Source organism: Haliotis rubra, unplaced genomic scaffold (genome assembly GCF_003918875.1).
Source record: "Haliotis rubra isolate DU_JTF1 unplaced genomic scaffold, ASM391887v1 Scf401, whole genome shotgun sequence".
Taxonomy (NCBI): Eukaryota; Metazoa; Mollusca; class Gastropoda; order Lepetellida; family Haliotidae; genus Haliotis; species Haliotis rubra.
In genome coordinates, this window is record NW_025767082.1 from 495,199 (window position 1) to 521,283 (window position 26,085).

General features: G+C 39.8%; 1 protein-coding gene across 1 annotated transcript in view; it reads right to left on the reverse strand.

The window, feature by feature from the left end:
• The window catches only part of LOC124287579 (potassium voltage-gated channel subfamily KQT member 1-like), a 137,506-nt gene that overhangs the window by 50,269 nt on the left and 61,152 nt on the right, over positions 1-26,085 (reverse strand). Inside the window, exons 4-6 of the mRNA XM_046724068.1 lie at positions 22,695-22,712; positions 15,809-15,935; positions 8,155-8,233 (exon numbers count right to left, since the gene is read on the reverse strand). Of these exons, the coding sequence (XP_046580024.1) occupies positions 8,155-8,233; positions 15,809-15,935; positions 22,695-22,712 (224 nt within the window). The remainder of the gene's footprint in view (positions 1-8,154; positions 8,234-15,808; positions 15,936-22,694; positions 22,713-26,085) is intronic.

Genomic DNA, 26,085 nt, shown 5'->3' on the forward strand with positions numbered 1-26,085 from the left:
AGGCTCTATCGCCGTCGATGCACTGCTGTTCTCAATGCCGATGGTGGACATACCTTCGTTATTGAGCTTGTGACATGGTCCTTTGACCCCTGTCCCGCTTGTGGACTTGTGACGTCATTGTGATTGACTTTTCAATTGAAATTCTCCCGACTTGTTATGGTCTCATGATCCCTCCATTAAAGTTTATATGTACCTTTGACATTGTTATCGAACTTATCAACTGGGATAATATTTGACAATGCACAGTTTCTTTATGTGGCTAGTATAATATAGAATTAGAACACTGAATGAGACAGAAATGGCTGCCCTGTTGCCAGCGATGCTTTAATCCTATCACCGCTTAATCGATATCTCACGCTCTCCATGACTGCTGAAAGGCTCATCGGGACAATGCTCCTTTGTTGAATAAGAACGTAATTAAGACGATAGCATATAAGCCATATTATCTGCAACTGGCTTCTTCTGTAAAACTATTTATGTCATCACCCTGCAGAAATATCCCATGATTAGTAAAAACAGAAATACCAGCCACTATATCCAACCCTGAATGTTTCGTCCAATGACTGATCATAGTGTTGTATATACGTGATATCCCCAGACAGATCCCTATCGAGAATTTAGAGAAATGTTCACACAAACTGAACTGCAACATGTTACATAGTATTTCTTCATAAGTATACCTAAATCATTTCATTGTTAAGTGCATGAAAATGCAACAATGGTCCCAGCCAACATGCCAGTACCCCATCTATTCCCCCACCTCAACACTCCCAACACCTTCTCCCAGCATCTGAATCACAAAGTTGACCAGCATCTGGTTACACCCCTAACCTGCTGCGCATAACTGTTTCCTGTCAGACATTACATCAAACAGCATCAAAGATGTGACAAGGACAGTCACCAGAAATATACTAAGATTAATGAATTGCCTGATCTGTGGCCACCTGATGACAAAGCTGTGTGATGATGGTGCTGATGCTGCTAGGGAGGGACGGAGACTGATGAAAGTAAACGTTGGTGGCACATCATACTCATTAAGGCTATTATATATGGCCTCCCTGTGGGCATATATCTGTCAAGCCAAACACAGCTTTATCAAGGTATATATACTAGGCACATAAAGAAACTGTGCATACAAAAATTTAAAATCTAAATTTATCAAACCTGTGTAGACACATAAGGATTTAAACTCAGAGATTAGTGACATGTATCCAACATGCATGCACGCGTAACGTTCCGTGATGTCAGTGGGTTCGTCCTTGAGATGTGCAATACGTTGTTTCGCGTGCATTCCGGAAAGAGAAACAGAGCAAATGAATGCCACACAATACTGTCACTTTGGAAAGCTCAACCCTTGCCCTTTGCGATCGTTCAAAAATTAAACGGCTATTGAAACGCATAGCATGCCAAGGCTCACGTCTGCACAACATCATGAGGCCATTGGGATGGTCCATGGGGAATGTCTCAATGACAAGTGGCTGCACATTTCCACTGCCACCGAACACCATTTCTGCACTGGTGAGACGCTACCAGAACACAAATGACGTCATCGATTGGCCACGTTCTGGACGTCCACGTGTAACAACGCCAAGACAGGACAGATGGATAAGGGTGACCCATCTTCGCCACAGGTTTCAGACTGCAGTGATGACTGCCCGAACCATCCCAGGACCTCGCCGTATCCATCCCAACACAGTTCGACAACGTTTATGTCATCACTGGATCAGACCACGACGTCCCGCCATACAGCCTATCCTGACACAACGTCATCGACAAGCTCGCCGAATGTGGTGCCGAAATCATGTCTGCAGACCCTTGTTTTGGTGGAGAAATGTTGTTTTTACAGATGAGTCCAGGTTTAACATTTCCCATAGTGATGGACGTCAACGTGCCTATAGACGCGTTGGAGAACGTTATGCACAGGCCTGTGTCTTGGAGAGGAATCGCTTTGGTGGTGGTTCCGTGATGATTTGGGGTGGAATAACGCCAAAGAACTCCTTTGGTGATTGTTCAGGGCAACTTAACTGGTGTGGGCTACAGGGATCAGATTCTTCGACCTGTGGCAATTCCTTTTCTGCAACGTCATGGCCCTGGGTTAACATTCCAACAGGACAATGCCTGCCCTCATACGGCAAGGGTTGCTATGGATTTCTTGCAACACCACAGCGTTGACTTACTGCCTTGGCCTGCAAATTCACCGGATCTCTCCCCGATAGAGCATGTTTGGGACGAGATGGATCGACGTCTACGCTGTCTTCCTCATCCGCCAGATAACGTCCTTGACCTTGCAACAGAACTTGAGAGAATCTGGCGTGACATCCCACAAGCCTTCCTTGCACGTTTGATAGGCTCTATGCGTCGTCGATGCACTGCTGTTCTCAATGCCGATGGTGGACATACCCGTTATTGAGCTTGTGACATGGTCCTTTGACCCCTGTCCCGCTTGTGGACTCGTGACGTCATTGTGATTTACTTTTCAATTGAAATTCTCCCGACTTGTTATGGTCTCATGATCCCTCCATTAAAGTTTATATGTACCTTTGACATTGTTATCGTACTTATCAACTGGGATAATATTTTGACAATGCACAGTTTCTTTATGTGGCTAGTATAATATAGAATTAGAACACTGAATGAGACAGAAATGGCTGCCCTGTTGCCAGCGATGCTTTAATCCTATCACCGCTAATCGATATCTCACGTCTCCATGACTGCTGAAAGGCTCATCGGGACAATGCTCCTTTTGTTGAATAAGAACGTAATTAAGACGATAGCATAAAGCCATATTATCTGCAACTGGCTTCTTCTGTAAAACTATTTATGTCATCACCCTGCAGAAATATCCCATGATTAGTAAAAACAGAAATACCAGCCACTATATCCAACCCTGAAGGTTTCGTCCAATGACTGATCATAGTGTTGTATATACGTGATATCCCCAGACAGATCCCTATCGAGAATATAGAAAAGTGTTCACACAAACTGAATTGCAACATGTTACATAGTATTTCTTCATAAGTATACGAAATCATTTCATTGTTAAGTGCATGAAAATGCAACAATGGTCCCAGCCAACATGCCAGTACCCCATCTATTCCCCACCTCAACACTCCCCCAACACCTTCTCCCAGCATCTGAATCACAAAGTTGACCAGCATCTGGTTACACCCCTAACCTGCTGCGACAACTGTTTCCTGTCAGACATACATCAAACAGCATCAAAGATGTGACAAGGACAGTCACCAGAAATATACTAAGATTAATGAATTGCCTGATCTGTGGCCACCTGATGACAGCTGTGTAATGATGGTGCTGATGCTGCTAAGGGAGGGGACGGAGACTGATGAAACGTTGGTGGCACATCATACCATTAAGGCTAATATGGCCTCCTGTGGGCACTGTCAAGCCAAACACAGCATGCACACCCAGGATATCTCATTTGGGAAACAATGGTGTTTCCTCAAACCATAATTGGTGACAATGAAGAACTCAGGAGACAAGATGTTGTGGCAATATTTTTTCAATCTAATTACTGTTATCTTGAGTTAGCCTGACAAGAAATCTTTGGCTATCTTAATTTTATGCTATTAAAAAAAGCAGGGAATATTCAATATAAAAGTGTCACAGTTATCAATATTAAATATCTTCAGTGAGATCAATAGTTTGACAGAGTAACAGGGCCATCTGGCTGAGATTTACATTAGTCGTTGAATGTCAGATGACCATCAAATCTCTCAGATGATTGGCCACACTGTCCTACTGTCTATCATTTACCATGTCAAACTCTTTATATCCTGTGAGTAAGTGAGTGAGTATGGTTTTACGCCATTTTAGCAATATTCCAGCAATATCACGGCGGGGGACACCAGAAATGGGCTTCACGCATTGTACCCATGTGGAGAATCGAACCCGGGTCTTCGGCGTGACAAGCGAACGCTTTAGCCACTAGGCTACCCCACCGCCCCTTACATCCTGTGAATCCACCTCTTTTCTCAAGGCAATCCTACATTCAACAAGGTATACTCCTAATCATGCATCGAATGTCAACTTGGTTAATTCCATGCCATTCCTGCTACAAAGCAGCACCAACTTCGTTAAAACTGGTTGTTGCCTGTTGATGGCAACGTATGTGTCGACCAATGTCCGATGAGTGACAAGTCTGGACTGAGTTCTGGCGGTTATGTTCTCCTGTTGGAGGTACTCAGTCACAATATGAGCTATGTGCATTCTTGGAACACAAAACACATCATGGAACACAAAACACTGTTTGTGTCGGTGCACAGATGGCACCAAATGTGCCTCCAAGATGTTGTCAGAGTAGTACTGACCAGTAACACATCAATGAAAAGGTGTCATTCACAGTGATCTGACTCACTTACTTAGCCATTACTGAGCGGGCCCCAAAATAATCGTTCAAACAATTACAGCATGGAATGGCCCTTTCTGTGTATTTCACACACTGGTGCACTTGTCAAGGAAGTCCACAACAGACCTTGATTCATGTGAAAACATAACGTTGCCCAACACAATGATTGGTTCAACACTGCCACTCAAGCCACCAACAAGGTCTTGCAGTAATGTGACGATCCTTGAGTTGTGGGATAACACTTGGATGTTGAGCATGCACGTCCCATCTGTGTAGCCGATTACGAATGGTCTGTCAGCTCACTCTAACACCTGTAGCTCTGTGAAGCTCATCTCCAAATTGAAAGACACTTTGACCACGGTTTCATAACACAGTTGTTCTGATGAAACGGTCTTGTGCGCCAGTTGACACCCTTGGTCAACCAGATCGACCTTTGTCATCAACATGACTTGTCAGTCGATATCATGTTTGTAATCTACTAATTACTGACTTGAGGCTCCTGTCAGTGCTCTATCTTGTTCCACCTTCCAACATGCCAATTGCCCATTGCTGTTCCTGTTGTGACAGATGTCCTGGCATGCAGCAACACATTGACACATTTTACTGTAAATTTCAAGTTCATCTGCATATCATGAAAAATGCTTACATGAAATTCGCCTGTGTGCATGAAATTCATAACATGTCAATGGAATAATAATGTTATAAACCCATATACAATCCTACAAGTTGGTTCCCAAATAACATCAACCCAAAATGGACTAACCCCTAATTTTAGTTTAACAACATTGTTTAAAAGACTAATATGCACAAATGTCAAAACTCATTGAAAATATCTCAAGAATTAGACATTTTAATGTTTTAAAAGTATAGATAGCATCAACATTATCAGAATTTCTATATACTCATTAATTAAATGAGTTATTTCTATCTGTGACTTAAAGCTGTTTGACAATAGTTTTAATGTGTTCATAAACTGTCAAATGAAAACAATTTCTGACCTAGAATTAAATGAATGACATCTGCTAAAAATTAATTTTATAAATTTCCTTAGTTGCAATGCTTTAAGATTCCCAAGACATCCCAAAACCAATAATATGTTAGTACTGTGATGTAGAGATTGCTGTATTTGTGCCTCAAGCAGATGGAAAGGTTCATCCATCAAGTACTGTTATCAGAACATCATGGCTATTTTACAACCCTACAATGATACACACAGATGGAGATTGTCAAGATATGCACACAATGACATATGCTATTCACATTTTGCTAAGGATCAAATCATGTATTCAACAGAAAATTATGATGTGTGGTCAAATTTGGTTTAAATATCTAAGCTTATTGTAAGCATGGATCCTAGGCTTCAGTATATCATTTCATTTTGTGGATCCCATACCTGCTATTGACAGGTGTTGTGTACTTGTCAATGACTCGTTCCATGATTTGCAAAATGGTTGATTAGTGCCATGAAAACAATTTCTATGGTTACTCATGTATCAAGTCCATAAAGTTAGATTACAGTGGTTGTTTGTCTGAAGAGGGGTTATCATATTATTATTTATCAAGTTTTAAATGGATACAATTTCAAATTATAAATCTACGTTTAAGTAAAGTTGTGAATTTTTGTGATCCTTAGCAAAGTGTGAGTAGTATATATATAGTCCTTGACAGACAACCTAGTTTGACTTGACCACAATATACCAGTAGAAGGGTGTCATCTTGGATTCCAGACTATGTGCTTGTTTGGCAAATTGCAGAAATAAATAAATGTTATTTTGTTCAAAATTAGGTTTCATGTTTCATATTAATAATTTCGAAGATAACTTAACATTAAATTTGATGCAATTATAAATATTAAAGCATTAATATTTCTGTTGTAATGGTCCTGTCATCAGTTAAATTAAGTACAAGTGACACTGGAAGGAATTAACATTGTTTAAACTATTACAGCATGAACTGGGAAAGGTTTAATTCCAACTTTGGGAATCTTGTTGACATTTGCTGGACACTGGGGGGTTCTGAGCAACACGTCTCTGTATATCCCTGAAGACACACACCTGTAGAAGAGCCATGAGATTCTGTAGCTCACCATATTCTTCTGGAAAATTTCCAACACTGGATTCTAAAGGTCATACAAGACATCCTACATATTGGCTGTAGTAAAAACCAGAGGTACACTTGTCATTGATACAGCCTCATTGAAGATGCCTACTTAATGGTATAGGTCTTTAAATATAAACGACACATAATAATATAATAATAATGGATTTGTATAGCGCCTACTTTCCACATACAGTGCTCAATGGCACTGAAATCACAATCTGATTATTATTATCTGCTTACCCAAGCTACCCCTGAGGTGTTAGAAGCTTAATAGTCATGACTTATCCCACCAGGTACCCATTTTCTGCTGGGTGAACAGAGGCAATTTTGAACAAACTCACTTGCCTATGGTGAGACCACATGCATCACATGTGCTTCGTTGTGGGGCAGGACTGAAGTCCTAGAAATGCTTAGGCGTCAAGCTGCCAAATACAGTCACCCATCCAAGGACGCTTTGGCTTCATGTTTTAACCTTTCACGATATGCAATATGGTTGAACTTAACTTCAACTGATTTGCCACCTGAGCTCTATGCACAGGATCGCACACCACCCCATAATGATGATGATTGCCACTCATATCTATTGTCCACTTTATGTCTGCATAATTGCAACATTTGTTCTAAACTATATACTTCTACTAGTCATTAAGTTATTTTATCTTATTGGGCAGATTAGCAAAGGACAAAGGATTCATGTTAAATTCTTTTGCTCAATGATTAAACATAATCACCAAACTGGTTGGAGATTGCTAACCATATCTAAGTAGTGTTGCCTGAAACAAGTATTTCTTATTGCCTATCACTATGCAGAGGTCTAGATAAGCTATATATTTCAGTAAAATATGCATTAAACTTTAAACATGCTGACATCTCAAATATTGGAATATCAAATATGCAATTGCAACAAAAATAATATAAAATATGATACTGAAGTCAAACGTTTACCAGAATCCTATGATAAAACGATTGTGTACCACAACCACAAACTCATTTACTGAAAGTTACATCAGCTAAAATGTGTGACAAAGAAACTTGAATATTGACTGATTCCAACTGAAAACCACATTATGCCTAGTTAGTGCATAAAATATTAATTATGGATACCCAATCAAAATCAAAACCATGGGTAAACTAACAAAATAAGCACAAGCATATCTGGAGCTCTGAATATTTCATGTTGGTTTGAGTCGGTTGTTGTGGCACTGGTAAACTCACCTTATTGCTGATGTGGCAAACACCTGGCCTTCACATCTGATTTTAAACTTACCTTATGGCTGGTGTGGCAAACACCTTGCTTTCACATCTGATTTTAAACTCACCATATGACTGATGTGGCAAAGAATGTTCCTTCACATCTGATTTTAAACTCACCTTATGGCTGGTGTGGCAAAGAATGTTCCTTCAGATCTGATTGCAAACTCACCATATGGCTGGTGTGGCAAAGAATGTTTCTTCAGATCTGATTGCAAACTCACCTAGTTGCTGATGTGGCAATCACCTGGGCTTAGATTTTCGAAGCACTCTTAGCGCTAAGATAGTCATAAGTGCCATGCATAACATTAACTTACGACTATCTTAGCACTAAGAGAGCTTCGAAAATCTAGGCCCAGGCCTTCACATCTGATTTTAAACTCACCATATGGCTGGTGTGGCAAAGAATGTTCCTTCAGATCTGATTGCAAACTCACCTTATTGCTGATGTGGCAAACACCTGGCCTTCAGATCCAATTGTAAACACCACACATGACGCCACCACAACCATCAAATCTGAAAAAACACAATATGAAAAACATAAATCTTCAAACCACAGTAACCTGTTCTTGTTTATTGTATAATACATGTACACATTTTCACAAATAACTTTACTTAATCCTCTTTTGATCCATCTTATGATAGTAGTTGTCATACCTTTACAGGGGCGGATACAGCTGTTTGAGAATGTGTGTGTGTGTGCTTCCACTGCGTGCATGCGTGTGTGCATGTGCACAGTTCATTGCAGGTGTTGTAGCAACTCCGCAGATTAACTTCAATACATATAGTGTAATGTACGTTCCACTGGGAACTGGATCAATTTTGAGTAGAATATAAATAGAACATGTTAAAATATGATATGGGGAAAACTACCACCAAACATAGAAGTTATCCTGTATTACGAATAAACTGCCCAAACTGATAAGACTAAAACTGACATGAGACCACACTGATCAATTTCTCAGAACTACTGTGAATTGGTTGACATATGTCATCATATCCCAATTGCGTAGATCAATGATCATAATTTGAACACTGGATTGTCTGGTTCAGCCTCAACTATTTCCAGCCATATTGCTGAGTGTGGTGTTAAACAACAAACATCAACTCAACCGACAAATAAATTTGTTTTTTTGAAAATGGTTTTCAACAGTGGAAATATATAAAATTGGAGCATTCTAATCTTTCATGAGCCCATTATGTACTGGTAAACTTAAATCTGAATCATATACTTTGAAATGAACTTGTTTTTGAGATGCTGAAAGGCACTTTGTGGGCTGTTTAATGCTACACTCACCAATATTCCAGCCATATGAATTAGATAATCGAGTCTGGATCAGATAATCCAGTAATTGACATCAAGACTATGAATGTCCTCAACTGGAACATGATGACATGTGTAAACCATGTGTAAACCATGTGTGAACCATGTGTAAACCATGTCACCAGTTAGTTACCGCTTAAAACAAGCATGGGCTGCTGAATTCTAACCCTCATCTTCCCAAGGATGAACATAAGGACAAAGAAAGGCCAAACAGATCCAAAGTACATAATACTTATACACTATATTCAAAATGAAAGAAATGCCATCATGACCCACAGGCTTTAGAAGTTTTGTGAAGAACAAAGCCAATATAGATGTCACCTACACTAGAAGCAAGACTCTCAAGACTCGCCTGCATGCCAGTGGCAGAGACACCAGCAGCTCAATCCCCCAACAGTTGTGGTGACACATACATTGGTGAAACCCTTAAACCCTCCACCACCAGACTTCAATAACACCAGACATCTGTCCACAAACTCAACCTGAAATCTGCCATTTTCCGAACACATCAGCAAGAACCAAGACCATGCCATCATGTGTGAAGCCACTTTCCTGTCCACCAACAACAAGTATGTCCAAGGAAGCTACAAGAGGTCATAGCCATCAGGAGATACCAACCAGCTAGAGACCATAACCAGGGAAGCTACAAGAGGTCATAGCCATCAGGAGATACCAACCAGCTACAGACCATAACCAAGGAAGCTACAAGAGGTCATAGCCATCAGGAGATACCAACCAGCTACAGACCATAACCAAGGAAGCTACAAGAGGTCATAGCCATCAGGAGATACCAACCAGCTAGAGACATGATAACCAAGGAAGCTACAAGAGGTCATAGCCATCAGGAGATACCAACCAGCTACAGACCATAACCAAGGAAGCTACAAGAGGTCATAGCCATCAGGAGATACCAACCAGCTAGAGACCATAACCAAGGAAGCTACAAGAGGTCATAGCCATCAGGAGATACCAACCAGCTACAGACCATAACCAAGGAAGCTACAAGAGGTCATAGCCATCAGGAGATACCAACCAGCTACAGACCATAACCAGGGAAGCTACAAGAGGTCATAGCCATCAGGAGATACCAACCAGCTACAGACCATAACCAAGGAAGCTACAAGAGGTCATAGCCATCAGGAGATACCAACCAGCTACAGACCATAACCAAGGAAGCTACAAGAGGTCATAGCCATCAGGAGATACCAACCAGCTAGAGACCATAACCAAGGAAGCTACAAGAGGTCATAGCCATCAGGAGATACCAACCAGCTACAGACCATAACCAAGGAAGCTACAAGAGGTCATAGCCATCAGGAGATACCAACCAGCTAGAGACCATAACCAGGGAAGCTACCAAGAGGTCATAGCCATCAGGAGATACCAACCAGCTACAGACCATAACCAAGGAAGCTACAAGAGGTCATAGCCATCAGGAGATACCAACCAGCTAGAGACCATAACCAAGGAAGCTACAAGAGGTCATAGCCATCAGGAGATACCAACCAGCTACAGACCATAACCAAGGAAGCTACAAGAGGTCATAGCATCAGGATCAGGAGATACCAACCAGCCATCAGGAGATACCAACCAGCTAGACATGATGACTTATTAATTTAATTATCTGTGCTGGCTTCCATGTCTTCACTATGACCAGTCCATGTTATCAAATACTCTATTTATGCCTGAACTGTCATGTTCCTTGTAATAAAGTCAAGCTTATCACTGTTGTACATGTACTTTTATAGATAGTTGCTTCCTAGTTTTGCATTCAGCTGATGAATTAGTAAGAAAATACTCTGAACTGTCATGTTCCTTGTAATAAAGTAGTTGACTTCCATAAACTTTCACCTTTTATGTGTATCACTTCTAAATGCCATTCAAAGACGACAGTAAAATACCTTGGTTTATATATCAACACTGGAAAGGCAATAAATTATTTCTCTTGGAAGGGAAGTGTAAGGGATATTTCACATGACTATCTTCACTTAATGAAAGGACATTTGTTTTAAGTAAACAGTTTGAAGACGATGGTTGCCGGATGGATCATACAAGCGATAACATCAGACATTTAGGCGAGTTATAAAGAACATTGAATCTTTTCTCTGCTTTCCTATTTTATTGCCACATGACATACAAGACATATTATAATTTGCATTTAATCAATATAACTATGACATTTGATTAAAAGTTGGTATGAGACCCCTCCTGATGATTGAGTGAAATATCAGAGATGAGGAGGATGACCTTCACCTTGGGTTGCCAGCCTTCCACTGAAGTGACAAGGGATTCTTTTTGCCAAACTCAATCAATACTGAGAAAAAATGACCACAAAGGGGAGACAAAAAGTAATCGCCCAGAGGTTCAGGGAAATGTGAAATCACATTGGCAATCTTGCACAGAAATGTGATTTTCGGTATTGATTTGCCCAAACACTTTATAAAAACATCACACAAGATTATTCACTCTGTGACATGTATTGCCTCTAATTTCCTCTTCGTGTCTATTAAGATGTACACTGAATACAGTTATTCTTTCTGTGACACATGTAAACACAGAAAGCACATCCGGCATCAAGGGCAGGAGTACGTTTACCAGCCCCTAAGCTGATGTGACAAATTATGCAAAGGCTGGCTCAAATGAATGTCTACTGGAAACCCGTGAAGAAACAAAGTTAACAGTCCTTTCTTGATTTATTACAAATCATGTCCCTGAACAACAATAATTAACCCTAATCTGTCACATTGGCTGCATGTTTTCCAGTCACTCGAGGAACACAACTGAAACAGGTTGGTAGCTCACCTTCAGTACACAGTATGGAGAAGAAGAATCCTGTTTTTACTAATTATTGTTTCCAGGAGCCAAATGAAGTGAGGATACTACTGTGACACTGTTGTGGCCTCATGTATTTATGTGTGTGTGTTCATGTATTTATGTGTGTAACGTTGTTGTATTTATGTGTGTGTGTGTTCATGTATTTATGTGTGTGCACGTGTTCATGTATTTTATGTGTATGCATCTATGTGTTCATGTATTTATGCATGTATGTATGTGTTCATGCATTTATGTGTGTGTATGTGTTCATGTATTTTATGTTCATGTATTTATGTGTTCATGTATTTATGTGTGTGTATGTGTTCATGTATTTATGTGTGTGTATGTGTTCATGTATTTATGTGTGTGTATGTGTTCATGTATTTATGTGTGTGTATGTGTTCATGTATTTATGTGTGTGTATGTGTTCATGTATTTATGTGTGTGTATGTGTTCATGCATTTATGTGTGTATGTGTTCATGTATTTATGTGTGTGTATGTGTTCATGTATTTATGTATCTATGTGTTCATGTATTTATGTGCATATGTGTGTTCATGTATTTATGTGTATGTATGTGTGTTCATGTATTTATGTGTGTGTATGTGTTCATGTATTTATGTGTATGTGTTCATGTATTTATGTGTTCATGTATTTATGTGTGTGTATGTGTTCATGTATTTATGTGTGTGTATGTGTTCATGTATTTATGTGTGTGTACGTGTTCATGTATTTATGTGTGTGTATGTGTTCATGTATTTATGTGTGTGTATGTGTTCATGTATTTATGTGTGTGTGTTCATGCATGTGTTCATGTATTTATGTGTGTGTATGTGTTCATGTATTTATGTGTGTGTACGTGTTCATGTATTTATGTGTGTGTATGTGTTCATGTATTTATGTGTGTGTATGTGTTCATGTATTTATGTGTGTGTATGTGTTCATGTATTTATGTGTGTGTATGTGTTCATGTATTTATGTGTGTGTACGTGTTCATGTATTTATGTGTGTGTATGTGTTCATGTATTTATGTGTGTGTATGTGTTCATGTATTTATGTGTGTGTATGTGTTCATGTATTTATGTGTGTGTGCGTCTGTGTTCATGTGTATGTGTTCATGTATTTATGCGTATGTGTGTGTACGTGTTCATGCATTTATGTGTATGTATGCGTGTTCATGTATTTATGTTATGTGTTGTGCATTTATGTGTGTGTGCGTGTTCATGTATTTATGTGTGTGTGTAATGCGGTTCATGCATTTATGTGTGCATGTGTTCATGTATGTGTATGTGTGTGTGTATGTGTTCATGTATTTATGTGTGTGTATGTGTTCATTATTTATGTGTGTGTTCATGTGTTCATGTATTTATGTGTGTGTGGCGTGTTCATGTATTTATGTGTGTGTTCATGTATTTATGTGTGTGTACGTGTTCATGCATTTATGTGTATGTGTGTGTTCATGTATTTATGTATTTGTGTTCATGTATGGTTCATGTATTTATGTGTTCGTATGTGTGTATGTGTTCATGTATTTTGTGTGTATCATGTATTTATGTGTGTGTACGTGTTCATGTATTTATGTGTGTGTATGTGTTCATGTATTTATGTGTGTGTATGTGTTCATGTATTTATGTGTGTGTACGTGTTCATGTATTTATGTGTGTGTATGTGTTCATGTATTTATGTGTGTGTATGCGGTTCGTATTTATGTATTTATGTATTTATGTGTGTACGTGTTCATGTATTTATGTGTGTGTATGTGTTCATGTATTTATGTGTGTGTATGCGTTCATGTATTTATGTGTGTGTACACGTTCATGTATTTATGTGTGTGTACGCGTGTACGTAAGTTGGCTTAAGCTTGGTTACTTTGTGGCATGTCATTGATCCCGATGATGTGAATGGTTGCTCATATCACTGGACTGTCTGGTCCAGACTCAGTTGATACAGAACATTCTAATTTAACTAGAACATGAGCTGATTTGTCTTGCTTTGATTTTAGCCTAGAATAAAACTGACCCTCCTCATCTACTTGAAAAACCTGACTGGGAACCTTCAGATTATTTTCCTGCTGCTCTTGACATCAATGTGCCAACAGTTATGTTCTAAAGACATGAACCCAGGTGACTGACTTCATATTACCTATCCACTGCAAGACACTGGCTATACAACTGTTCCACTAGTAATGTGTTCGCATCGACCAGCACCTTACATATATCTAAATGACCATCTCCTGTATTTCTTGTCAGACCTTAAAGATAATGTCTTTCTATGGTGCATACATTGCCTGCTGCAGTCAACACTTGAAATGTAGGTCCATTATGGATAGAACTTGAGGAATACTAGTCTCTCATTGTATTACACTTGTTCTAAATCATTTTATATTTTTGACAGTCCAGGACAGTTTCCATCTCAGTAAATGATATTTTAACGTGACACTGATTTATTCTCATCAAGCCATCAATACTTTCACTGCAGGAATGTCCCTTGGGCAGGCCTTTACAACACTTGGTATGCTGGACAAGGATTCATATAAAGAATGTATTTTCCTAGTTGAAGTTTAACCCTTTACCAGCTGTTTTTATTTGTAAATTCTAAAAACTAAATTCTTCAAGTAATCCATTTGAGGCTGCAAGAAATAACACTGCAGAATTGCAGACACACTGTTAGGGGGATCAGGAGGAAAGCTTTGCATGCAGAGACACTGTTTGATGGCTCAGGGGGAAGGTCTGTGTACAGAGACACTGTTTGGTGAATCAGGGGAAGATCTGTGTACAGAGACACTGTTTGATGGCTCAGGGGAAGGTCTGTGTACAGAGACACTGTTTGGTGAATCAGGGGAAGATCTGTGTACAGAGACACTGTTTGATGGATCAGGGGAAGGTCTGTGTACAGAGACACTGTTTGGTGAATCAGGGGAGATCTGTTTACAGAGACACTGTTTGATGGATCAGGGGAAGGTCTGTGTACAGAGACACTGTTTGATTTAAAGGGAGGTCTGTGTACAGAGACACTGTTTTATTAAGGGGAGGTCTGTGTGAACAGGGAGAGGTGAATCAGGGGAAGATCTGTGTACAGAGACACTGTTTGATGGATCAGGGGAAGGTCTGTGTACAGAGACACTGTTTGATGGCTCTGTTTGATGGCTCAGGAAGATCTGTGAGGTCTGTGTACAGAGACACTGTTTGGTGAATGGGGAGGTCTGTGTACAGAGACACTGTTTGGTGGATCAGGGGAGGTCTGTGTACAGAGACACTGTTTGGTGGATCAGGGGGAGGTCTGTGTACAGAGACACTGTTTGGTGGATCAGGGGAAGGTCTGTGTACAGAGACACTGTTTGGTGGATCAGGGGAAGGTCTGTGTACAGAGACACTGTTTTGGATGGACCACTGTTTGGTGGACTATGGAGAGGTCTGTGCACAGAGACACTGTTTGGTGGATCAGGGGGAAGGTCTGTGTACAGAGACACTGTTTGGTGGATCAGGGGGAAGGTCTATGTACAGAGACACTGTTTGGTGGACCTGGAGAGGTCTGTGCACAGAGACACTGTTTGGTGGATCAGGGGAAGTTCTGAGACAGAGACACTGTTTGATGGGTCAGGGGAGTTCTGTATACAGAGACACTGTTTGGTGGATCAGGGGAAGTTCTGAGACAGAGACACTGTTTGATGGATCAGGGGGAGGTCTGTATACAGAGACACTGTTTGATGGATCAGGGGAGGTCTGTATACAGAGACACTGTTTGGTAGATCAGGGGAAGTTCTGAGACAGAGACACTTAATTGTTTCAGGATCAGGGGTTCAACAACAGGTTCAACAACAAGCAAAACCAACATGTCAAATTTGACTTTAGAAGAAAATTATTTGTGGCCATTGTCAAACCACTGTAGATTGATGTTTTGGGTAAATCTTTCAAAACCGCATGTACCATACTATTAACAAGAAGCTGGACTTACCTATGATGGAGATGGGCTTCCTGGCAAAGCGGATCCGTCCTTTCAGCCCCATGTATTTGCTTCTGCATCCTGCGGACCACAGGCGGATTGCGTACTCCAGGCCAAAGAATGTTACTAAAAATATTTCCTGAAAAGAAAATCATTCAAAATGCATTTGTATTTTCTGTTGCAAGGCAGGGAATAATAGAATTCATGATTAAATGAATGCATCTGTGAATAAATGTATTCATGTATTCATAAGGAATCTGGAAAAGGAACAAATCAAATACCATGTCACAATGAACTCGGTGTTTTGATGGTAATCTAACTGTGAACTATAAACAACTTTTAGATTGATTTAAAAGCTGGTGATGAAATAAAATGGTCCCTGTGTTCTACAGAACTATCATGCTATCATATTTATCGGAGTCAGCACTGAACATAGGGTCGTTTTCACCCATTATTTTGTGCTTAGCCAATTCCTCTAATCAGATAGCACTTTGGCAGAGGAGGAAACAGCAGCTGCCTTTAGTAGCCATGTTTGTATTCACAAACTGCGCTTGAGGTGATTCCACAGATGAAATCAAAGCCAGGAATGTTAATCTTCAAACGTATATTTTTCAAAAGAATTTTAAAAATGCCAACAACAAAACAAAAAAATAAAATGTACACTTTCATAAAAACTTAATTAAATCTGCCTCCATATCTTCACATATGCTCTTCTTTCAAACTGTTTTGGGTGGATGACAGTTGAGTGTTGCATCACATCAGCATTGTTCCAGCAATATTTGGGTTGAGTTGAGTTGTGGTTGGATGACAAGTATATTTCATTGATACATCATGTAGAACTTCAAAAGAAAGTCAGCTCAATGGCACTGTAGCTCATGTGTGTGTGGATGGATGGACAGATGGATGGATGGATGTTATATGCTTCATAAGACCATCCATGCCTATATATATCTATCCATGCCCTTCAGAAAACTCACCAAAATTAAAACTGTTTTATCATCAGAAGTGATAATCTTTGATGCAACATTTCCTTACTTTCTGTATAAACAAATATATAAATAAACAAACTGCAACAACACTGTTGTATCTACAACAATTTCAGAAGTAATATCTAACATTGCTTCCACTTGCAAAGTTAAACTTTCACAGTTTCAATTTATTTGGACTTGTGCCATTTGAGAAGGAGATGTAAAAACCTTCTTGAATTCAATGAACTAAACTAGTTAAGGAAAGTCATCTTTTTTACAACAATGGCCTGAGCTAAATGTTGAATATGATATTTGCTGATTAGGATTTGTTTATTGTCATTTACATACAGTTTTAATTCCTTGGGGTTCTGGGAGATCCAGGATCATATTCAACTGCTAAAACTTAACACTGATTTGAAATTTGAAACTGCTTGAAATTTGCATGCATGTTTCTTTTTGCTTTCTGCACCTTGTTGCCTTTGAGGAGAAGATAATGTACAATGATTTTCACAAATATTATCACTATTTAAAAACGTACTACTACAAGAAATGAAAGATCACCAGGTATATTAATTATTTGTGACTATTGTTAATCTTGCAGGCATGACAGATTACCTGTAGTCATGTGAAACTGATAAGGGAGTTCTTTTATTTCTTTTGAGTAGTACATCAGATGAATTTTACATGGATGTTCAGACTGGAGAGTCACAGCATCACAGGGCCAGTGGTTTCAGAGAAGACGACGATGATAGACAAGCACCAAACACTTGATGTTCAGACTGGAGAGTCACAGCATCACAGGGCCAGTGGTTTCAGAGAAGAAGACGATGATAGACAAGCACCAAACACTTGATGTTCAGACTGGAGAGTATCAGCATCACAGGGCCAGTGGTTTCAGAGAAGACGACGATGATAGACAAGCACCAAACACTTGATGTTCAGACTGGAGAGTATCAGCATCACAGGGCCAGTGGTTTCAGAGAAGACGACGATGATAGACAAGCACCAAACACTTGATGTTCAGACTGGAGAGTATCAGCATCACAGGGCCAGTGGTTTCAGAGAAGACGACGATGATAGACAAGCACCAAACACTTGATGTTCAGACTGGAGAGTATCAGCATCACAGGGCCAGTGGTTTCAGAAGACAGACGATGATAGACAAGCACCAAACACTTGATGTTCAGACTGGAGAGTATCAGCATCACAGGGCCAGTGGTTTCAGAGAAGAGAAGATGACGATGATAGACAAGCACCAAACACTTAGATGTTCAGACTGGAGAGTATCAGCATCACAGGGCCAGTGGTTTCAGAGAAGACGACGATGATAGACAAGCACCAAACACTTGATGTTCAGACTGGAGTGTATCAGCATCACAGGGCCAGTGGTTTCAGAGGACGATGATAGACAAGCACCAAACACTTGATGTTCAGACTGGAGAGTATCAGCATCACAGGGCCAGTGGTTTGATGATAGACAAGCACCAAACACTGATGATGATTCAGACTGGAGAGTATCAGCATCACAGGGCCAGTGGTTTCAGAGAAGATGACGATGATAGACAAGCACCAAACACTTGATGTTCAGACTGGAGTGTATCAGCATCACAGGGCCAGTGGTTTCGAGATGATAGACAAGCACCAAACACTTGATGACTAGTATCAGCATCACAGGGCCAGTGGCGACGATGATAGACAAGCACCAAACACTAGATGTTCAGACTGGAGAGTATCAGCATCACGATGATAGACAAGCACCAAACACTTGATGTTCAGACTGGAGAGTATCAGCATCACAGGGCCAGTGGTTTCAGAGAAGACGACGATGATAGACAAGCACCAAACACTTGATGTTCAGACTGGAGAGTATCAGCATCACAGGGCCAGTGGTTTCAGAGAAGACGACGATGATAGACAAGCACCAAACACTTGATGTTCAGACTGGAGAGTATCAGCATCACAGGGCCAGTGGTTTCAGAGAAGACGACGATGATAGACAAGCATCAAACACTTGATCATCATGATGATGTAAGCTCACCTGGGCTTTGCCCAGACAAGCTGACAATGGATGACAATAGCTGTCAGGTAAACTTACAGGGACTATTTATTTATAAACAGCAAGTATTTGTTTACACTGCAACAACAAAAAATACATTTGTCACTTTGTCTATCTTAGAAAGATGAAGTAGGGTGCAACTTTGCCTGAAATATTTGTGTCTGGATGTGGGAACACAGTTAATTTGATCATAGTTTCAAAAACGTTTTAAGAAATTGCAGTTCAGTTAGTCATCATTTGAAATCTTTTCAAGACATCATCAGAGGCAAATGTCTGTCAACATTCAACATGCCAGGCTTAGTAAGCAAGAGCAAACTAGTGTTTGTTTCCAGTGTGTGTCTTGTACAAAGTTTCTCAAACAATCTGAAATGTGTCGACAAACATACACACTCATACAATGACAGACAGCAATGATATAAAAATAGGAGCACAACAAATACAAATAAACTGAATTTCCATCGTCTCTAGTTAAACAACAACAGTCATCCATTGAAGGTGGAGTCCGAGTCAACATAGCCACATAACAGCCCCATGTACAAACAAAGACCGAAGAACTACCAGACACAAGTGTTAATGGAGGTTCCACACCATTGGCAGAAAACCATATTAGGTCACTATGGTTACAGGATGCCTTTCTGCAGTGCTAGTTCACATAGTCTAGCTGTCAAAGAGGAGTGCAAGGAAACACGGAACCAGGTGGCAAGAATCTTTCACCATCAGTAAGCCATGCCCAACAATGTTTAGTAGAACGTACAACAGTCTTTCAAAACACACCATGTTCAATCTAAACAAACCTTTACTCCATAGGTGAGGGATCTGTATATCATGTCTACACACATGGTGTGAAAGGGACAATAATGCTAGAACTACTTGTACAGGATACACGAGCATCTACACAGCTTCCTCATCTGGCAGGTTGTTATGGAGGCTTATACAACAGGCTGATGATTAACAACGTGTTATCTACTGGCAGACACTGGTATGACTTAATGTCACCAGATCAAATACTGGTTCAATGCACCTTCAAAGCAAGTTTTCATCATCCTCTACACAAACTGCACTCATGCATTAACTGGCTTATACTGGGAAGTACCTACATTCTTCATTAGTTTTTATCCTAACATGATCAGATCCCAAAATTACTCTCAAAGCCTTATATTGGGAGATGATCATATTGTGATTTGAATATTAAGGTATGTTATCATTGTTCTGTTATCCCTAAACTAAGTTTGAAACCGTATTGGTGGGATACTACCTTAAAATTCTAAAGGAACAAATGCTGACAGACCATAATGGAGAAGCATTACTTTGTGTTTTAAATTAAAGCCATATAACATACTCACTTGTGTCATTTTACATCACTTGTATTGGGTGTATCTTCATTTGTTTCAACTAAAAAAATAATATTTTAGACGTGCATTGGCTCAGTACAAGAACTTGGCTATAAGGACTGGGACATCATAAGTGAGTGAGTGAGTTAAGTTTTATGCCGCTTTTAGCAATATTCCAGCAATGCGCATCACAAGCCTGGGACAGATGGGTGTTATTGTGTTATTTTCCTATTGGAAGCAATGTGGTCTGGATTTTATATTTATTTTCCATTATCATGGTGGAATGTTTTTAAAAATGCTCATATCGATTTATCTGTAGTTGCTATTCATGAATAAAAATACATTGAGGCATAAGTTAATGCTCTGTTGGCTTGCAGATGAAAATTTCACAAAAGATTTCTTGTCAGTAATAAGAAAATATTCCACAGAACAGCACGAACATTGTCTGCTTCACAGAAACACTGCACAAAGCAACTTTCTATCCATTAATAATCTTTTCTTTTTCATTTGACCATGGGTATAAAGATTAGATTTAAAGATATGTTTACAATTTTAATCTTAGTTTCATTTCATTTAGTGACCCTATGATGTTGCAGAGTGAAAGGGTATGGTTTTATGCAACTTCCTGCAATATTTCAGCTGTATCAAACCTGGGGACACCAGATATTGGCTCCACACATTGTGTTCACATAGAGATTCGAAATGTGATGAGCAAAAGATTAAATACCACTCGGCTACCCAACTGTGCCTGAAGAAAATTCAGGCTTACGGCTTGCATGCATATTAATTCAATCACCATGTTTGATGATTAACACATCTCAAACCTTTCAAAAATAAATACATGTTCGAAGTTCCTCAGTACTTAAAGTTATACATCCTTAAAATTTACTCCGAACAAACCCTCTCTTTTAACAGAGCAGTTCCTGTGACAATGTGACCATGATTACCACCTTGATCTCCTTCATATCACCTGCTGATGAAACTAGGCCTAACAACCGCCGCCATCTAGCTGGAATATTGCTGAGTGCGGCGTAAAACTCAACTCACTCACTATGCCTAAACTTCCTAAACAGGTAGTGAGTCGGGTTTAATGTCACTCTGAAGAGTATTTCAGTCATACTGGAGCGTCAACTACATAGGAATGTCCGAAATGAGGCAAGTGTTATATATTTACCACCATGTTGATTAAAACCCATTGTATGGAGCGGACAAACCCCAAACCATGATTCAAACTAGTGATCATAAGGTTCAGGCACTTCCAAGGGACACAACTCTGCACGACACATTGCAGTCTCTTCAGATGACTGGGCCTGGTGTAGCCCAATATACTCATATATGACCAAACATGCTCTATGTCACTCTACAACATTCATGCCTAATATGGTTATACCTTCTTGTATATACCAACTGCTCATTGTATATATCCAAATATATACCTACTTAGTTTCTGATTCCACAAAGATTCATATCGCTTCTCCTATCGTAAACATACACTAAGATATGATACTTATCAACTTAGCACTAAGATTGCAGAGGAATAGGCTCTGATGCTTTGTATAAAATTCATTATACAAATTCACTGTTTCCAAGTAGGACACATTAGGCCATTATTATACTTGCAGGGTATTAGACACTTTACATTATGTAGCTATTGTGGGATCTAGCGTCTCAGATTAGTAGCTAGCAGTAAGTACAACAACTAAACATTAAGAATGCTATCTTGGTGTTATTGATTACAAATTTCTATTTCTTGCCTTCTTGGATGAGATTTGAGAACTATCATGATTCTGACATTTGAAAATGAGGAGTATGGGTCTAGGTGGTGTAGTCATTCTCAGGGCAATTACATGAACAGGAGAAGGGCAGGTGTTCAGCTGCCCAACCAAATCAATTAGCCACAACATAATCATCTTTTAAATGTAAATTAAGACTTTTACAATAATCATTTGCTCTTTATTTTAGCTTTCTCCTGATATGCATTGGATAATCAACATGACTTATTCCAATAATTACAGTCCTCGCTCTAGAAATTCACAACTGTGACAAAAACAAGTTGAACTTTCTGAATCAAAAATAATTCAGCTTGTAATTAGTGATGTGGTTCATGTTAGATCTTTCCTTTGAGGAGTCATTAATGACTTCCAAAATGCTTAATAATCTAAATATTTAACTTCATCAACTAGTCATGTTGATGCTTCACTTGTCATGCATCTAACTCATGACTTATAACATTCAGAATGGTAGTTCCAAGCTGAAGGTGATATGATGCAGGTTGACCAGAATTGATTGATTTTTTAAAATGCTTAATTTTATTTTTAAATATTTAATTATTTTTGTTTTTGAATAATTAATTATTTCAAAAACATTTATTTATTTATTTATTTATTTATTTATTTATTTATTTATTTATTTATTTATTTATTTATTTATTTATTTATTTATTTATTTATTTATTTATTTATTTATTTATTTATTTATTTATTTATTTATTTATTTAAGACTAGTAATATCTACACATGCTGCAGAACAATAGCAAGACTTACCAGATAGTACTCGGCCAGCTGAAGAGATAGCAATAGGGACAGTAGGCACTTATACACCAATATAGCACACAACAATAACCTATATATCACATCTTGGGTCATAGTGCAACATGGCAAATCTGGACATTACTCCAGGCTCCAGCTTACATACATGAATATCTCTGCACATACATGTGCATTCAACTGTGCATACAATTATAGGATTTTCATCAATTTCTTCATAAAACTACATAGTGCAACTGTACCATATTACTGTTATAACATACTTGTATAATATTGTTGACACTCAGCTGATAAACACTGGCTATGTTTTGTCACCAGCCAATGAAATACGTCTTACTGAATATTGGAGACTTGATGTAATGAGAGTAACATGATCAGACCATTCTGATTTACCATAGCTACAGATGAGTGGATGCATGATGGTGAATAAATGGAATGAATTCACTGATGCTGCAACTGCTATAGCATTCTTAATATATATCAAGCATTTTGACATGCTACAAGAACACATATATCAATCATGTCGTGTGTTAATATTTCTTATCTAACATCTACCTGGAATCCCTGCCAAACTAAGACAGGACACTGCAGAAAGCCAACCGAAGGGATATAAGTTGCCATACAGACATTGATGCAGGGTATATAACCAGTTATTGTATGGCAGGAACTCAATACTGGGAGCATCATGCACACGTAACTCACTGGATCAACTCTTCATAATAGCACTGCCTCATAAATACTGATACAGAAAATTAACCAAGGGTAAATAAAAATACAAACTCATAACATGTTATTTATGGCTGTCTTAATAATTTGGCCTGTAGGTATTGATGCTCGTTTGGCTTCAGAAGAAATTTACACCCTAATAAAAGTAACTGCACTTCTCAAGATATCAATACCTCTAAAATGTTAGTAATGCATATATGGAGTTTTACATCAGGTTAATAAGCCCCTTATGCCAATAATAGCAGTTGCTTGATGACAGCATTTAGGAATTTACATGTCGCTAATAGAAACATTGACAGACAGTAGTTTTAAGAGCAGGTGATTTAATACATGATTTCCTCATCCAATGATTGATTGATTCACGTTTCCAGTTTGAGTTTAAAAACATTTCTGATCTACTCTTTTCAAACTTCCATACACAGAAAATTACAGGATTCTCAACTTCCATCAGAAGGGCCTCCATGATATCAAACACACATGTGAAGGGCCTCTGTGTTATCAACTACACACAGCACAAGGAACCTCTGTGACACCCATTACACAGCTGAAGGGACCTCTGTGACACCCATCTGAAGGGACCTCTGTGACACCCAATACACAGCTGAAGGGACCTCTGTGATGCCCAATACACAGATGAAGGGACCTTTGTGACACCCAATACACAGTTGAAGGGACCTTAGTGACACCCAATACACAGATGAAGGGCCCTTTGTGACACCCAATACACAGCCGAAGGGACCTTTGTGACACCCAATACACAGCTGAAGGACCTCTGTGACACCCAATACACAGCCGAAGGGACCTTTGTGACACCCAATACACAGCTGAAGGACCTCTGTGACACCCAATACACAGTTGAAGGGACCTTTGTGACACCCAATACACAGATGAAGGGACCTATGTGACACCTAATTCACAGCTGAAGGACCTCTGTGACCCCCAATATACAGCTGAAGGACCTCTGTGACACCCAATACACAGTTGAAGGGACCTTTGTGACACCCAATACACAGATGAAGGACCTCTGTGACACCCAATACACAGCTGAAGGACCTCTGTGACACCCAATACACAGTTGAAGGGACCTTTGTGACACCCAATACACAGATGAAGGGACCTCTGTGACACCCAATACACAGCTGAAGGACCTCTGTGACACCCAATACACAGTTGAAGGGACCTTTGTGACACCCAATACACAGATGAAGGGACCTATGTGACACCCAATACACAGCTGAAGGACCTCTGTGACCCCCAATATACAGCTGAAGTGACCTCTGTTACACCCAATACAGAACACAACGGACCTCTGAGACATCCAATACACAGCTAAAAGGACCTCAGTGACAGCCAATTCACAGTTAAAGGGACCTCTGTGTCACCCAATACACAGCTGAAGGGACCTCTGAGACACCCAATACACTGATGAAGGGACCTTTGTGACACCCAAGACACAGCTGAAAGGACCTCTGTGACACCCAATACACAGATGAAGGGACCTTTGTGACACCCAATACACATTTAAAGGGACCTCTGTGTCACCCAATACACAGATGAAGGGACCTCTGTGGCACCCAATACACAGCTGAAAGGACCTCTGTGACACCCAATACACAGATGAAGGGACCTCTGTGACACCCAATACACAGATGAAGGGACCTCTGTGACACCCAATACACATTTAAAGGGACCTCTGTGTCACCCAATACACAGATGAAGGGACCTCTGTGGCACCCAATACACAGATGAAGGGACCTTTGTGACACCCAAGACACAGCTGAAAGGACCTCTGTGACACCCAATACACAGATGAAGGGACCTTTGTGACACCCAAGACACAGCTGAAAGGACCTCTGTGACACCCAATACACAGATGAAGGGACCTTTGTGACACCCAATACACAGCTGAAGGGACCTCTGTGACACCCAATACACAGATGAAGGGACCTTTGTGACACCCAATACACAGATGAAGGGACCTCTGTGACACCCAATACACAGCTGAAAGGACCTCTGTGACACCCAATACACAGATGAAGAGACCTCTGTGACACTCAATACACAGCTGAAGGACCTCTGTGACACCCAGTACACAGCTGAAGGACCTCTGTATCACCCATATGAAGGGATCTCTGTGACACCCAATACACAGATGAAGGGACCTCTGTGATACCCAATCCCCAGATGAAGAGACCTCTGTTACACCCAACTGAAGGGACCTTTGTGACACCCAATACACAGATGAAGGGACCTCTGTTTACACCCAACTGAAGGGACCTCTGTGACACCCAATACACAGATAAAGGGACCTCTGTGTCACCCAACTGAAGGGACCTTTGTGACACCCAATACACAGATCAAGAGACCTCTGTACACTCAACTGAAGGGACCTTTGTGACACCCAATACACAGATCAAGAGACCTCTGTTACACCCACTGAAGGGACTGTGTGACACCCAATACACAGATCAAGAGACCTCTGTTACAATCAACTGAAGGGACCTTTGTGACACCCAATACACAGATCAATAGACCTCTGTTACACTCAACTGAAGGGACCTTTGTGATACCCAATACACAGATCAAGAGACCTCTGTTACACCCAACTGAAGGGACCTCTGTGACACCCAACTGAGGGTCCTTTGTGACACCCAACACCCAA